Below are 15,719 nucleotides of genomic sequence, written 5' to 3'. Positions count from 1 at the left end.
AAAATGCTGTTAAAATGGCTTTCATTCCAAAGAAACTCAATATTTTGAATGGCTTGACACAAGATGCGATTCAAGATGTTTTTTTTTAAAAAAAAAACTTTTTTAAATCTTCAGTATTGAAGCTTCCAGCTACTTTTAATCCATAGACCAGGCGCCCACCGCAGAAATTTTTGTTGAGACGGGTCCAAACTTTGACCTGGGGAGGGGGAGGTCCATTACTACAAGCCACTTTGTCTATGTAGTATTGAACAGATATTATTCTGCACCCGAAAAGACGATAAATAATTGTAAAATACTTCCATCTATATTTTGAGAAAGAAAAATGATAGAACTAGATTGTTTCTATAAGAGAAAGAGTATAGATGAAGTGTAAGATCAAATTTTCATGCTACATCAATCATTTCCCTGTTAAACAAGTGTAATTTTATTGATAAAGTGTACAAATGAATGTTGACTTAGAAAGTTTTTTTGTTACATTCGGCTCCGGACCCGTGGACCCCCCGTGGGTACGCCCCTTCCATAGACTTAGCAGATAGATTTGATCTCCCGAAATGCTAAAGGATTTAACGGCGTTGTTGTGGCAGAAATGTTTTCGCTTAAGCTATTATGATTACAAGTGTACTTTATTAGTATGATAGCTTGCAACACTGGCGACAAGTTCTTCAGTCCTCCCGTTGAACAGGAGAGTTTTCTTCAGTGCGTCGTGAACCGCTGTGAGGAGAAGCAGACAAAAGATGTTGTTAGTGCTAGTGTTTGCGGCAATCATTGCGTCCTCTGTGCAGGACAGACAATTTCCGGATACCACAGGCATTCGAGGAGAGCTTACGGAAAAACTTGGCGTCGACCAGTTTTTTTCGTTGTGGCTTGTTTTTCATAATGACGAAGTTAAAACGTCAGGTAAGAATAAGATTACACATTAATAATAGTGATTTAGATTGAACGTTGGCATCAAGTACTATTAGAAGAAAGTCTCTGCAAATTATTCTTCATATAAGCAAGGTTCATAAAGTTGCCAAATTTTATACGAGTTCTGTAATTAATGCTAAATGATAAGGAATATGGTAGACGTTTGCAAAAACGCCGGAGAAAAGAAAGGGATACTATACATGTTTTTTTTTTTTTTTTTTTTTTTTCAGAATATATACTTTTGATTTTATTGGACTTTTATAGTAGCAGTCGGTGTGGATAATGTAAGGGAAGTCAGAAGATCTTGTTAACTTCTTGGTATGTCTTTAGGATTGGGTGTCACTGTCTATTTCGATCATGACAGAAATTAAGAAGTTTTCAAAGCAAAAGTTACGATCATCGTTTAAATTGATTTTCTTCTTCCACTGTACTCTCCCAATTATCAGAAGGTAAAAACTGGGGTACAACCAGAACCCAGACTATGATAGGACTCAAGAGGAACGGGAATGGGGAATGGCGGAAACTTCATAACGAGGAACTACATAATTTATACCGTTCACCAAACATTGTTAGGGTCATCAAATCTAGGAGGCTTAGGTGGGCAGGTCATGGAAGAACGCTTTCAAAGTTTTAACTGGAAATCCAACCGGAAAAAGACCATTAGGAAGACCTAGGCGCAGATGGGAGGATAATATTAAGATGATAACCCAATTAGCTAAAACCAGAAGTCAATGGAGAGCTTTTATGAACGCGGCATTGAGCCTCCAGGTTCCACAGGCCACAGAATTAGTTAGTTAATTAGTTACAAGTATATCGCTATATTTAACAGTCACAAATAAAAATCTTAACTTAAATGTTAGTGTGTTTTTATGCATACTTAAATTATTAAAATTCTTTCCATGTTTTGTTTATTCCATATTGTTTATTTACAAACAGAATGTGTCATTTTGTTAGGACTATGTCTGAGGCTGTTATGACAAGACAAACGACAGTAAATACGATTGAAACTTTTTTTTTTTTTTTTACATAGATAATCTTTTTTAGCAGAATAAAAACTACCAATTCTTATTGGTAACGAAGGACATATTTTTCAGAACCATAAAAATTACATTCAATTATACAAAAAAAAAAAAAAACGATTTTTTGTTGATTTTCTCGAAACTACACATGAGGATACCAATTTATTTAGCTTGATCCGATTTACCGATTGGTACAGGTCTCAATCTTTGGACACTTCTTTTTATCGTTGAATTTATTGAGTTTTCTAAGCTGTAATTACCATTTGCGTACAACAGCCACGTACAATTGCAACAAGAAGCACGAATTTCCAAATATTGTTCTTGTACGTAAGTTGCAGTTAAGCAGTTGTTATGTATTCGATCATGTTTTAATATATTTTATTATGTGTAATAACATTTGCATCGTAGGTTTATCACGAGCTTAAAAAAAATACCTAGAGGTGGATCTAGCTCGGGGCCGAGGGACTTAGCTCCCTCCTCCCCCAGTTGTTTGAGTGACAAAAATAATTGAAGCTATTTACTTAGCTATATATTTTTGAAACTTTATAGTAAACTCATGACATACCTGTCATATAATGATTGCTTAACTACAATTTACGTACAAGGACAGTATTTGGAAATTCGTGCTTTCTTGTTGCAATTGTATGTGGCTGTTATACGCAAATGATAATTACAGCTTAGAAAGCTCAATAAATTCGAAGATAAACAGAAATCTCGAAAGGTAAGACTTGTATCAATCTATAGATCTCGTTGAGCTGAATGGATTGATATTGACGAATGTATCCTCATGCGTAGTTTTCGAGAAAAACAATAAAAAAAACGAAGTTTTATGGCGCTGAAAAGTATGTCCGTCGCTGCCAATAAGATTTGGTAGTTTTTTATCTACTGAAAAAGGTTATTTATTTACCGTATATGTAAAAAGGTATCAGATGGTATTTATTGTTGTTTGTCTTGTCCTAAGGAATCAGACATAGTCGTAACAAAATTGCATATCCTGTTTCTAAATAAACAAAATAAAATAAACAAACCATGCAAAGAATTTTAATTATTTAAGTATGTATGAAAAACATTTAAGTTATCAACATTATTATTTATGATTTTGCTAAGTATAGCGATATACTTGCAACTAATTAACTAACTAACTCTATGGCCTGTGGAACCCGAAGGTTCAATGCCGCGTTCACAAAAAGTTTTCCATTAACTTCTATCCTTAGCCAACTGGACCCAGTTTCTATTTTGTATTCCTATTTCTGCGAGATCCATCTTAGTATTATCCTCCCATCTGCGCTTAGGTCTTCCTAATAGTCGTTTTCCGATTGAATTTCCAGTTAAAACTTTGAAAGCGTTCCTACTATCTTCCATTCTATCTACATGACCTGCCCACTTGAGCCTTCTAGACTTGATGACCCTAACAATGTTTGGTAAACGGTATAAATTATGCAGTTCCTAATTATGATGTTTCCGCCATTCCCGTTCCCGTTCCTCTTGGGCCGAATATTCGTCTCAGGATCTTGTTTCCAAATATTTGTAACATCTGATTTAAATAATCAATTATTAGTTACGTCGCTACATTTTCTATTATTATTATTATTATTATTATTATTATTATTATTATTATTATTATTATTATTATTATTATTATTATTATTATTATTATTATTATTATTATTAACTTGTAGGATAAAAGTTAAGAACTTCTCAAACTTAAGCTTATTAAATCCTACGAGTGCTGTGAAACAAAATATGAAATGTTTCCAGATCACTGTTCATTTCTCGTTAACTTTCTTTCTTCTAACCAACTGGCTAAGACATTCAATTGGTCTGTATTTAGAAGGGGCGAAGTTCAATCTTGGTCTGTTCTGTCACTTAAACCGTATTAAGTATAATAGGGTAGAACATGTGGAAAAGTCATTGACTTACCATTCATTGCTCCCAAATTGAATTTTAACCAATGTTTCTTCTCTATAGTTCATATGCACTTAAATCTAGTTTTGTGATTGGCTCTTCTAAATGCACAAGTACTGAATTGTACAGTATAACTGTTTCAGTGAATGACATAAGACAACAGAAAAAGCCTAACGCGAAGGGAGATTTGCTTTTCCAAACAGATAAGCAAGTTTGCCCTCTTGTTTTCGGCAATGAGACCCTTATCTCCCCGTTAGTCAACATGAATTTTATCTTTCCGTTCGCAAAAATTGCTGTCGGAGAAAGTTAGGATCAAAGGAAACAATAGCTACACTATTTTTCAACTTATTACCATCAGAGAGTGAATACAGATTATGTTTCGTTGTGAAGTGAAATTTCTAATGTTACCTCCCATGGTTGTACCCTTTAGACTAAAGGAGACGGATGAGTAATGAAGGGGAATGAATATGAAATAATTGGTGGAACGATAATGTGGGAGGAAACGGGAGAACCACGGGAAAATTCTACGTACACGAGATGTACTGAACTTCGACTTTCAATGGTGCAACAAAAGTCCTGGAACCACGTTTAAACTTGAAAGTTTGACGTTGAACGTGTTTGAGTGAACGCTCGTTTAAACATCGTTGGTGCACAAGGGAGATATAATCTGAACTACAGTAGAAGCCCATCGTAACTCTGTTGCTGGCCAGGGCCGGATTAAGGGAGGGGCTTAGGTGGGCTATAGCCCCAGGTCTCCAGATGGACAGGGTTCTCCATTCTGATCAAAATCTTAACTGGCTATCGAAAAAGAATCATGAAGATACAATCATCATCATAAAATAAAATATGACCAAAAATATGAAACATATTCCCTTGGCTTTCCTACTGTACTTTCACAGAAATGTATTGGGTGAACTCAGCAGGGGCCACATATTTTTTTTCTAGCCCCGGGCCTACAGATGGTTTAATCCACCCCTGTTGCTGGGAACATGCTTTATCCCCGCGTTGTAACCTTACTGCGATATATAGAAATATGACCGTAGTAAAAATCGAGCCTGGGGAATGGAGGAGGATAAACATCTGCACTAGTAAATTACAATATACAGTAATATAAAATATTGTCTAACATTAAAATTGCATCACGGAACCGCGATCTTTGCAGATTTTACTATTATTACACAATTTTCTAAGGTAAAAAAAAAAAAATAATAATAATAAATAAAAACTACGATTATTTTTTATTGGGGGACATTCTTTCACCCGCTTTACATCCAAATCCGTGATATTCCGAACCGCGCTATTTTGGGATTCTGTAGCAATTACAAAGATCACCAATGGAAAGAGACATTTAAAAACGAGATTGATAACAGGTTTAAATATACTGTATTGTCACCTTCAGCTTGCTGTGTAATTTTTAATCAATTTATAAGACATGGACTATGTATAGTAGCCACGCTCAAATCTGATAATAATTGATAGAAAAATTGAGAGGGCGTGATCACTACTACATATGTCACCAATTACTAACATTCAATTTATTGTCCGGTAACTGTGAAGAAGGAAGGAATTGATGGTGGTAGGAAAGAAATAGTGTGGGTGAACTTTCCAAGAACGCATTGATAGGGAGGCATTCCTTTAAAAGGAAGTGGAAATGTTTCAAAATACAAGTTCGTACCATTATGGATTCAGGGTTGAGTTCTACATTTCCAAGCTGTATTAAGAAATTGTACATATTTTTTGTTGGGACAATAACAGTGAGTTTAAATAAGATTACTAAGCGGGCGTAAGATACTGGTTAACGCTCTTGCTTTGCAATCGGGAGGTTCCGGGTTTGAATCCAGTGGTCGTCCATCCTGACAAGTTTTCCAGGTTTTTTTTCCTTATTCTAGCAGGCGAATAATGAGACGGTACCTTTAAACATAGACCTTGGTCGATTTTCTTCCACATTCTTTTCCATTGTTGTTAATTTCTGCAGACTAATTACCCACAATCTGTAGTTGGACGATTGCTAAATAAGTACACTGAGAAAAATCCATTCTCTGGACAGTGGTATATTGTACAAATATACGGAATCCTCTTGCTTACTACAGAAATCAGTAAGGAGCATGCGTTATCCATATTCTACATAGGCGCTGTCCTTAGATGTTACATCATGCCGTTGCAGGATGTCTGATATCTAACAGTCTTCCTTATATTGCATACATATATGCATGTTACCTTCGTCAGCTATATGTTATATACATCCATTTGTATGTGTGATCTTGACCGCCTATATTGTTTCATAGGGAAGGTACGTATAGATGGAACACTTATACGGAAAGTATTATAAAACATGCGTTTTCAGTTATACGTCTGTTGTACGTTGTCCAAAAACTACAGGAATTACGCATATAATGTACCTTTTTAGTATGCCACCCACATTTTTCCCCTCAGTGTAAATAAGATAAATCCTGGTAAACATAACTAAAATACAGCAAAACAGTTTCGGAAAGCAAGACAAAAATTATATTATTTCCTCATCTAGCTGTCATTTCAGCAGTGGCAGTTCTAGGAGGTAAAATCTGCGGGCAGCCAAATCCCAAACTATAATAGTTATATTATGATTTATTATACACTTTCAAAAATATATAAATAATAGCTTAAATTATTTTTGTCAATCAAAAAACTGGGGGCCTAGGCCCCCTGGCCCCGCGCTAGAATCGCCACTGCATTTCAGGCGTTTTGCTTCGGTGCTAACCAATATACAAACATAGTATAACAGAGAAGGGAAGTCAAATTTAGGATGACGGAAAAGATAACGAAATTCAGCGAGGTACTATTCGTCATTCTGTCAAAATATTCGAAATGCGTTGAACAAAATTAGTAGAACAATAAATTGAACAAAATCTAATAGAACAGTGGGAAACAATAGGTGTATGCTTCTTCCGAATCTCTTATGACCAACGTATTTGCTGTTCCTAATGTTTACTTCGTTCATATATATTGAAGCTACCTAAATGAAGGCCAAAAATGTAGGGGGGCGGTAGAAGTTAGGGAGGGCCCGACCCAACCATATTATAGTTCATCATCCTATTATAGTTCCTTTGTAAGCCTACCGTGAAAATTTTAGGGGGCCAGTGAAAATTTAGGGGGGATGGGCGGCCCACTCTAGCCCCCCGTGAATACGGGCCTGCCTAAATGTTTGCTCAATGTGCTTATTAGAAAACTACTATAACTGGACATGGTCTTCGATTCCACGACTACTCAGTTTGTAGACGATCATTTTCCTGGTGAGCTTTCTTCGTACTTTTCCTTTCAATGGAATAAATGTGTATGCAACTAAATAAAAAATACACATCGCAACATTATTTACACTTTTTTCATTATAGATGTTGAAGATTATTAATACTTTCACAGATAACATTCGTTATGTCATTCATGCAAAATATTTTATTTATGTGAACACATTATAAACAATATGAGATAGAACAAGCAGTGATAGCGGTGGCAATACTGAAAAAGAATATTACGTAATGGTAAAAGGTCAATAACATTTTTGGCACGTCTGACATTACCTGAGTACTCGAACACTTTTCCGGTTGAATGCTTTGCCATGCGTTTAATGGCGATACAAGGAGAAATGAAATTTCCCAACACAACAGTGTCTCTTTACCTTTTGTTTCCAGTCTAAATGCAAATAAGTAACGCATTCCTTTTTGGTTGCGAATGAGTAATCTCATTATGTAGGTAGGTAGGTGTTGTGTGCTTGGCATCGATATAGATGTGGGATGTTCCACGAACTCAAATAATTTGTGGAAGGAAATATTGTATACATACTGTATATGGGAGTCACACTCTAATTTTTGCAACAACGCCATATTCCGTTTGGGTATTGTATTCATCAAAGTTTTTCTTTTAAAAAAATGTAAGGCCATAAGTCGGGAAAAAGATTTTTTCCCTTCGTTAATATAAGTACATAATAAACAACTTAACATCAAGAGGTTTCCAGATTACCCATAGGCACTTGTACCTCTCTCCTAGCACGGATATTAAGAGTAGGAGTGTAATTACATGATGAGATATGAGCAAGTGAAAGAAGTCTGGAAACGCATACAATTCGTGACCATGTGATTCAATTTGAAAGCGAACTTCATTAAAATGTTTACTAACCCAGTGCAGTCTTCAGTTTACATTTCCAGGAGAACAACCAGTACACTTTGCACCAATAATTCTGAGCACAATGTTTTACATTCACACTTTGTCTCTGTGTGTGTGCCATATTCACTGTGGATAAAAATGAAAGTGTACCAACAAAGCTTTGATTGTGTCAAAAATATTTAGTTTTGTTTGTTTGTTTACATCAAATTATCCTTTTCATTCTTTTTTAGAAATTTCGTATTTCAAAAACAGATTTTTAATGATTTTTCTTTTTTAAAAATCGATTTCACTGTCTAGAACAGTTATGTCCAAATGGCGGCCCGCCAAAACTTTTTCTATGGCCCACAAACTCTCACGATTTACTATTGTTATTACTGATACTATTTGCATTTATATTTATTCATTCTTTTAATGTTTTCACTCTTCTTTCGAAATAAGGCATCTATTTAGCGATTCTATATATTAAAAAAAGGCGCGGGAAACCACGGCAACATCTTTCCCTAAATCTTGGGGTTTGGTCGGAAAAGAGTGTCAGTGTTTGCTAATACTTATTTGTGTGAAAGTGCATTTTCCACCATGAAAATTGGGAAGAATCGCTTCAGAACCTGCCTTGGAGATTCTTCTCTTTTACATCTCATGCGGCTCACAACAACAGGAATGACTATCCCAGCCCTTGTAAACGCTGCGAGTAAAGACCGTTATGGCCCCCGGGCTCATTATAATTGGACACCACTGGTCTAGAATATCTGTTGGTTTCAGCAGGAAGATAATATATTCAAGGAAATGTTAAGTTCCTCATGCAAGTACATCAATATTCGCAATATTTGCTCAATTTGATTTTTAGATTTATATTCGAATTAAATGGTAACAACAATAATAATAGTAAAATATAAAATAAGAACCATAACAATAACAACAAAACGAAACTTAGCGGCAGTCCGACAACACTGTTCCCTCAGAAGATATTTTCCGTATAGCATGAGAAACGGCAAAATTTTGCATGAGTGGCAAAATTTCATGGATGGGGTTGACTACCGGGACACACCCTCGTGTTCTATTGGGTGGTGAAGTTGGTTAATTTAGGTCAAGCTTCACGAGTCCTCGCGATTACTTTATAGGTTAGGCTTATCAATTCCGTTAAGTTCTTCCCTAAGCTCACCTACACTTTTCTGAATTCTAGCGACTAACTTAAAAGACGATGGAGAATATCAGAAATTTACAAAGTGAGACAGGTAGTATCTAGAAAATTATATTTAAAAAATCTAATAATTACTTCGAAATCTCTTCTTATAGATCATTGGGTACGCAGTTTATGACGCCATAATTGTGCACCCACATTTTTGCACTATAAGAAAGGGTAAAAATTTAATTATTTGTTCATGTTGCTGTATTTTGCAGATAATATTCGGCTCACTTCCTAGATTTTTATGATCTTCATTGTCTTTAAAAGGGGATAAGTTTAGCGAAGAGCTTTACGTAAGCTCTTGGTGAAGTGTCACAAATTGGAAATGCATTGGTATATGTATGTGTTGAAACATAAAATCTTGTAATCAAGATAATAATTTGTTCACTTGAATCTTCAAAAGTGCTGGAAAGTAAATATAAAGAATATGGTTAACTTGGATATGGATCTGTACCAGCTGATAATAATATTGAAAAAGGTGATAATAGAGTTCGAGTCTGTGATCATCTTGAATTGATATTATTGTTTATTAGTTACAAGATGGAGAATTGCTTGGGAGAATTGTTTTTGGACATTATCATTGTAAAGTTATACTCTTAAATAAAATGTGTTGGAGATTATTATATCTGTAGTTAATTATATTACGGTTGGAAAGCGTGGAATTTAAATCTTAACAAAATATATTTTATTTTTCTCTTTCTTTCTTCCTTTCTCTCTCTCACTTCCTCTTTGACAATATATCTAAATAAACAAAGTGAAATCTTTCAGTTTAACGTCCCATGATTACTCCCGTTAGGCTAAGAGGAACGATGATTAAGGCAAGTGAATGATGATGGAAAAATTGGTGGAATGAGAAAGTGGGAGGAAACATGAAGTACCCGAGAAAAATCCACGGACACAATGTTGTTCACCACAAACTTACTTGGTCGGGGATTGAACCAGGACCCCACGCACCAGAGGTAAGCTCTCTACCACTGAGTCACTGTGTCTTCCATCTAGATAAATAACAAGTGACAGAGAGATGGTGATATAGTTTGCAGTTGTGTATTGTTAGGAAGATATGTCTTTAGGGTTGCCAACTCTAGAAAATAAAATTACTGGCACCTGTTCATAATCCTCAAAAGAGGTTAAGAATAATTGTATTGTTGAAATATATAGTTGAGCCTGACAAAAATACCGGTCAGCCGGTAAAATACCGCTTAGTTGGCAACTCTCTCTCTCTTTATATAAATTATCTTGAGAGTGTATAAATGGATAACACTAAACTTTTGTTGTGGGAGACATGGATTTTAGTATGGTGTACTATATTTACGTAGTTTTTGGGTTTCATGTTAAACTGCAAGTAGACACAGGCGTTACATTCAACAAATAAAAAGCAAATGTTTGGAGATTTTGTAGTGCCAAACGTTATGTTAGGGGTTAGATTCGTGGGCTTTCGCATCTATGAGAACTTAGCCCGTCATATATGAGGCATGACGTCCTTTGGTGATCACACTACCCGGGAATTTGAAAGGAAGAAAGGAATATTGAGGGAAGGTAGCGATCTGGGACCATTTTGTGAGCTACCATCACTGCATTTGCCTAGTGCGAATGACATTCATGATGGTTTGTCTGAAATAGCTTTTACACTTCTCCGACTGAGTGTCTCCAGCAGGAATCAAACCCGGGGCTGCTCGCATCAAAAGAGAAAACGTTAGCACTACACTACGCGGGACACACTATAGTGCCAAAAGTGTCTTGGATACAATAATGAAATTGAATAATGACGTTAGAAGAATTGAATTTATAATTGGAAAATTTATAGCTGACAGTAGTGACCTAAGTACATATTAAAGATACTATTTGTTCCCTCAAGTCTTTTTCTTATCTGCAAATTGCCTTCAAACTAGCGACATCTCTTGGTGCCAGGTAGAAGACAGTGCAGCTAGTGACATCTATTAGCCTGTGAACTGTTGCGAATTAGCTTGACTGCAGTCGCCTAGATGCTTATGCATCACGTAACTCATAAATGTTTAGAAGGTTGCATATTAACGTTATTCACAGGTTAATGTGTTCTTGCTTTATATAAGAAAAGGACTGATTTTAAAAAGAAGGAAAGAGAAGAAAATATCGAGATTTTAACAATTTCATTTCCCAATGTATTATTCACTTCTGTAGCTTGTAGCTAAATGAATAGAGCTCTAATCTGCCATCGAAATATGGCTTTTTTTTGTACACAAAAGTTGTAAACATCGTCAAGTTCAAGAATATAAAAGTTCAAATCTTAATCTCATATCAACGTAACATGTCCTTAGCAATCATTAGTAGGATCATAAGTTGAAAGAAAATGGGCGTTCATGAATGCTGAAATGATAACATAGAGTGAATTTTGAATTGCCTTTAACATATTTACACTAAGGACTATCGAGGGGCATTTTCAGTGTTGTTCAATAGACATACGGCCAAGATGGTTTTATGAATGGTCCAAGAAAAATTCCTTCCTATGTTCAAAATTGATTTTTCCGGCTTTTTTAAAAATACATTCTTCATATGTTCCATATTCTTTGTTTCTCGTGTTTCATTCTCTGCTCTCTGGGATATACTGGCCTGAAATCACCATTTCACATTGACAATCTATAAACGGTTTGTTATTTTTTTTCTAAGTTTTTGCTCTAAGTGTTGTCTATAAAAGTAATATTTTTCCTTTTAAAAAAAAAGCTTATTATTAATAAAAAGAAATAATGTTCAATAATTTATTTCAGTACCACTTAAAAAAAGAGAATCTTTAGTTCAATATTTATTTGTTTTACTCCGGGTAGCTAAAGGAATAAATGATATGCAGGTGAACGGTGATGAAAGAATCTGTACTGTATAACGAAGCTGATGATTAATGAATACTCTTGAAATACCACATATTGTCCATCACATATAGCTTGAACCATATTGAACCAGGAACCTTTCGCATCAGAGATTAGATTTCTACCGCTAAGCAATCCTACATCCTATATTGGTTACAATATAGTAAGAGCACATTTTAAAAATTAGCAGTTTCACAGTGTACACTACGTGAAAAAGTTTGATTCATTAGAATGTACACAACGTGAAGATTGAATATTTTTAACGGCTCATGAATGCAAGTTCCCCGGCCGCCATCTGCCCATCAACAATTCTCTGCATTTCGCCCTGCTTATCACTCCCTACGCAAAAACTGATGTATTCTAGGGGAGATGAGGGGCGAGACAGTACAAATTCAAATTGCACACTGCCGTCCGTCTCTTCTCAACAATGCCTTTACCCTCACCCAGACACGTACGAAGGAATCCGAAGCTATTTAGAAATAGTCAAAATTCAATATGAGGATAAACTATATTAAAATTTATAAAATCACCACTAAAATTACACTAAATTTACAGAAAAGCCAGGATTTCCATGGGGGGAGTCTAGACCCCCCAGGACCCAGTTTCTGGGTACGTTCCTGTCCTCACCCTTTATTCCTCACTCAAAAACTTAAGTGTTGTCATGCAATCGACTTTTATTATGTCTAAGATTTACTACTGCCATGATATTTTCTCATATAATATTGAAACCGGAAGTCGGTTTCTACTACTTCTGGTTTTAGTAGAATGATTAGAGCGGATATGGAATATATTTTTGAAAAATTTCATTGATTCCAGAAGATCTTTTCTCGTTGTCTTTTTAACGTTTTAACTCTAAAACGATCAACGTGAAAACCGGAACTGATTGATTTTTGCCATTTCATGTTTGAATAAGAAGATAGGAGAGAAAATGATGCCTATTCTTAGAACGCAAAATCGATTCCAAAAAAGCCGCTTCTCACTATCTCTTATCGTTTGTGCTCTATGTAGTTCAATATTGAAACCGCAAATTGTAGTAGATTTCTGTCCTTTCCGGTCTTAGTAGAAAGTGAAGGATGGACATAAAATTTATTCTTGGAACGCTCAATCGATTGGAGGACACCGCTTTTCGTTACTTATGATCGTTTTTTGTTTTATATTGATTAACATTAAAACTGGCATTGCTCGATTTCTACCACTTGAGGTGGATGGATCACTTCCATTAACGGACGCGGTTTCTAACTTGTGTCTCTGTATACCTTAACGAAAATTGATTGCGATTCAATTAGTTCTTGAGATTTTGTGTCGGACGGACACGTGGAGAGATACATAAATACAGTGGCATAAAAGAGTTTTTGATAAACCAAACACCTTAACAAAGAAGAAGATCCAGGACTCTTCCACTTTCTTCTTACTTTTCGTCTTTTCCCACTTATGTGGAGTTGGCGTTTCTGATTAGCTTCCTCTATAAAGCACTGTTCTGGAATTCTCTCCTGTTAGACATTTCTTTCTGAAACCATTCTTAACTACTAGGGATGATCAAAAAGTAAGGCTACTAATCTGTAATCTAATATTTCATGCAACCAATACAGCCAACAGATAGTACATACATTAGGTTATTTTGTTTAACATGGTCTCCATATCTTTCGAGGCACTTGACGCATCGTGAGATGAATTTGAAGATTCCCTCCTGGTAAAAAATTCTGTCCTTGCGTGTACAGCCACGTTGTCACGAAGTTTTTCACCTCCTAGTCTGAGCGAAGCGAGGGCCTCCTAGGTGCTCCTTCAACTGCGGGAACAGGTGAAAGTCACGTAGAGTGAGGTCTGGGATGTAGGGAAGGTGGTCGATGATATCCCAGTGAAACTAGTTCAACTACGCTCTTCGTCCATGGTTTTCTCTACCAGCTGCAAACTTTCGACACCATTCTGCGATATGCTCACGAGACATTACAGTCTCTTCGTAAACCTCTACCAGCTACCGGTGAATTTCAGCCGAAGTTAGGTCTACAGGTTTCGCCCACAGAAATCGAATAACTGAGCGGAGTTCTTTGCGAGACCAGTTTTCCAAACGAGTTGTCGTTTATGTTTACCTACAACTAGCGCTGTAGGTGGCGGGTGGCTGAAACTCTACGAAGTTGCTAACTTCATGTATTACAATTACCGCACACTCTTCGTTCCTTTATAACATACGAAACTCCAGGAATATAACCTTGTAACCTTAGTTTCTGATCCTTCCTCGTATATCTATCCGTTTTCTTCTTTGGTCTTCTTCAACCTCTCTTCCCATTCACTTCCAATGCCATCATTCTTATGACCACAAATTCGTTTGTTCTTAGGGCTGCAGTGGCTCAGTGGTAGAGTGTTCACCTCCGGTACTTGGGGTCCCTGGTTCGATCCCAACTCGCGCCATGTGGACTTTGTGTTAGACAAACACCGTGCTCGTGGGTTTTCTCGGGGTTCTCCCACTTTCTTCATTTCACTCATTTCTCATCGTCACCGTCTCCTTTAGCCTAACTGGCATAACTCGTTAACGTTAAACTTAAAGATTTCATTTCATTTTTTTCGTTTATTCTTCTCATTAGATATCCATACTATTATAGTCTTCTTTCTTGGATCTTCTTAGATATTTTTAACCTTGGTTATTCTCCTTGCTGTCTCATTCCCCACTCTGTCTCCTCTTGTTATACCATTTTCATTTCGGTAACATTCATTTTTTTTTTATCTGCCCTTTTCAATCCTGGCCTTGCCACTGTTTCATAAATCATTCATTTATTCTCTATCGTGATTTTGTGGTCACACAGAACTCCGCACGTTCTTTCAATTTCGCCATCCTTCTTGCATTCTGTGTGTTATTTCAACGTCCAAATCACCATTCTTGACAACAGATAAGCTTAAACATTTAAAGTCTTTCACTTCATTCAATTGTTCTCCGTGTAGTTTCATTTCACAATTTCCTTTTCCGTTGAATTCGAGACATTGAGTTCAATTTCTACTAATTTTAGGTCTCTATCTTCAAAAGACATTCTCCACCAAAAGAAGAAAAAAGAAAGGAAAAAGAATCGAGAAGACTATCTTATAATTTATTTCAAACTTTTGTTGGCAAAAGATAAAAATGAAATTCTCCCATCGATTGTAGAAAATTATTTTACTATCATTAGTGATACTCACTAACACTACGCGTAGTAAACGTCTTTGTCGCCTCCCTGTCTTTCATACGTTCGAATTTTAATTCACACAGCATTCAGTGTACGTACGTGTCCATCATGGAACACAAGACAGGAGACAATAGTTCTCATATATTTCTTTGAAAAACGTTCAAAATAGCATTTAATTCCTCTTTTCTGCTGACTGTGAGTGTCTAGAGACCTGCACGGGCCGAATTCTTCGGCCCGAGCCCAATCCAGCCCGAATGAGCCCGGGCCGAAATTTTTTTTTAGATTTGCGGCCCGAGCCCGGCCCGGCCAGATAAGTTTTTTTTTTTAATTTTTGGCCTAAGCCCGGCCCGGTCCCGATAAATTTTAAAAGTTTTATTTTGTAACATTTTTCACGGACACACGTCTTCAACGTTTGTCTTTATTCTAATTATCGTTTAACGAAAGTCAATAATTATTAAAGAATTGCAATTAATCGGCACCAGCCCGGCCCGACCTGAAGAGAAATTAGTGTCGGCCCGCCCAAGCCCGACCCGGTCCAAAGAAATAACAGTCGGCCCGCCTAAAACCCGGCCCGCGGGCC

At 36.3% G+C, this 15,719-nt stretch overlaps 1 protein-coding gene across 1 annotated transcript in view; it reads left to right on the top strand.

The window, feature by feature from the left end:
- Positions 1–687: 687 nt before the first annotated feature.
- Positions 688–15,719, top strand: part of LOC145685084 (uncharacterized) — a 78,448-nt gene continuing 63,416 nt past the window's right edge. The window contains exon 1 of the mRNA XM_081757429.1: positions 688–897. Coding sequence (XP_081613555.1) covers positions 735–897 — 163 coding nt within the window. The 5' untranslated portion in view covers positions 688–734. The remainder of the gene's footprint in view (positions 898–15,719) is intronic.

This window comes from Thermobia domestica, chromosome 1 (genome assembly GCF_964235325.1).
Source record: "Thermobia domestica chromosome 1, izTheDome1.hap1.1, whole genome shotgun sequence".
Taxonomy (NCBI): Eukaryota; Metazoa; Arthropoda; class Insecta; order Zygentoma; family Lepismatidae; genus Thermobia; species Thermobia domestica.
The sequence above is the reverse complement of the archived record's forward strand: the minus strand, read 5'-3'. Positions and strand labels throughout refer to the sequence as shown.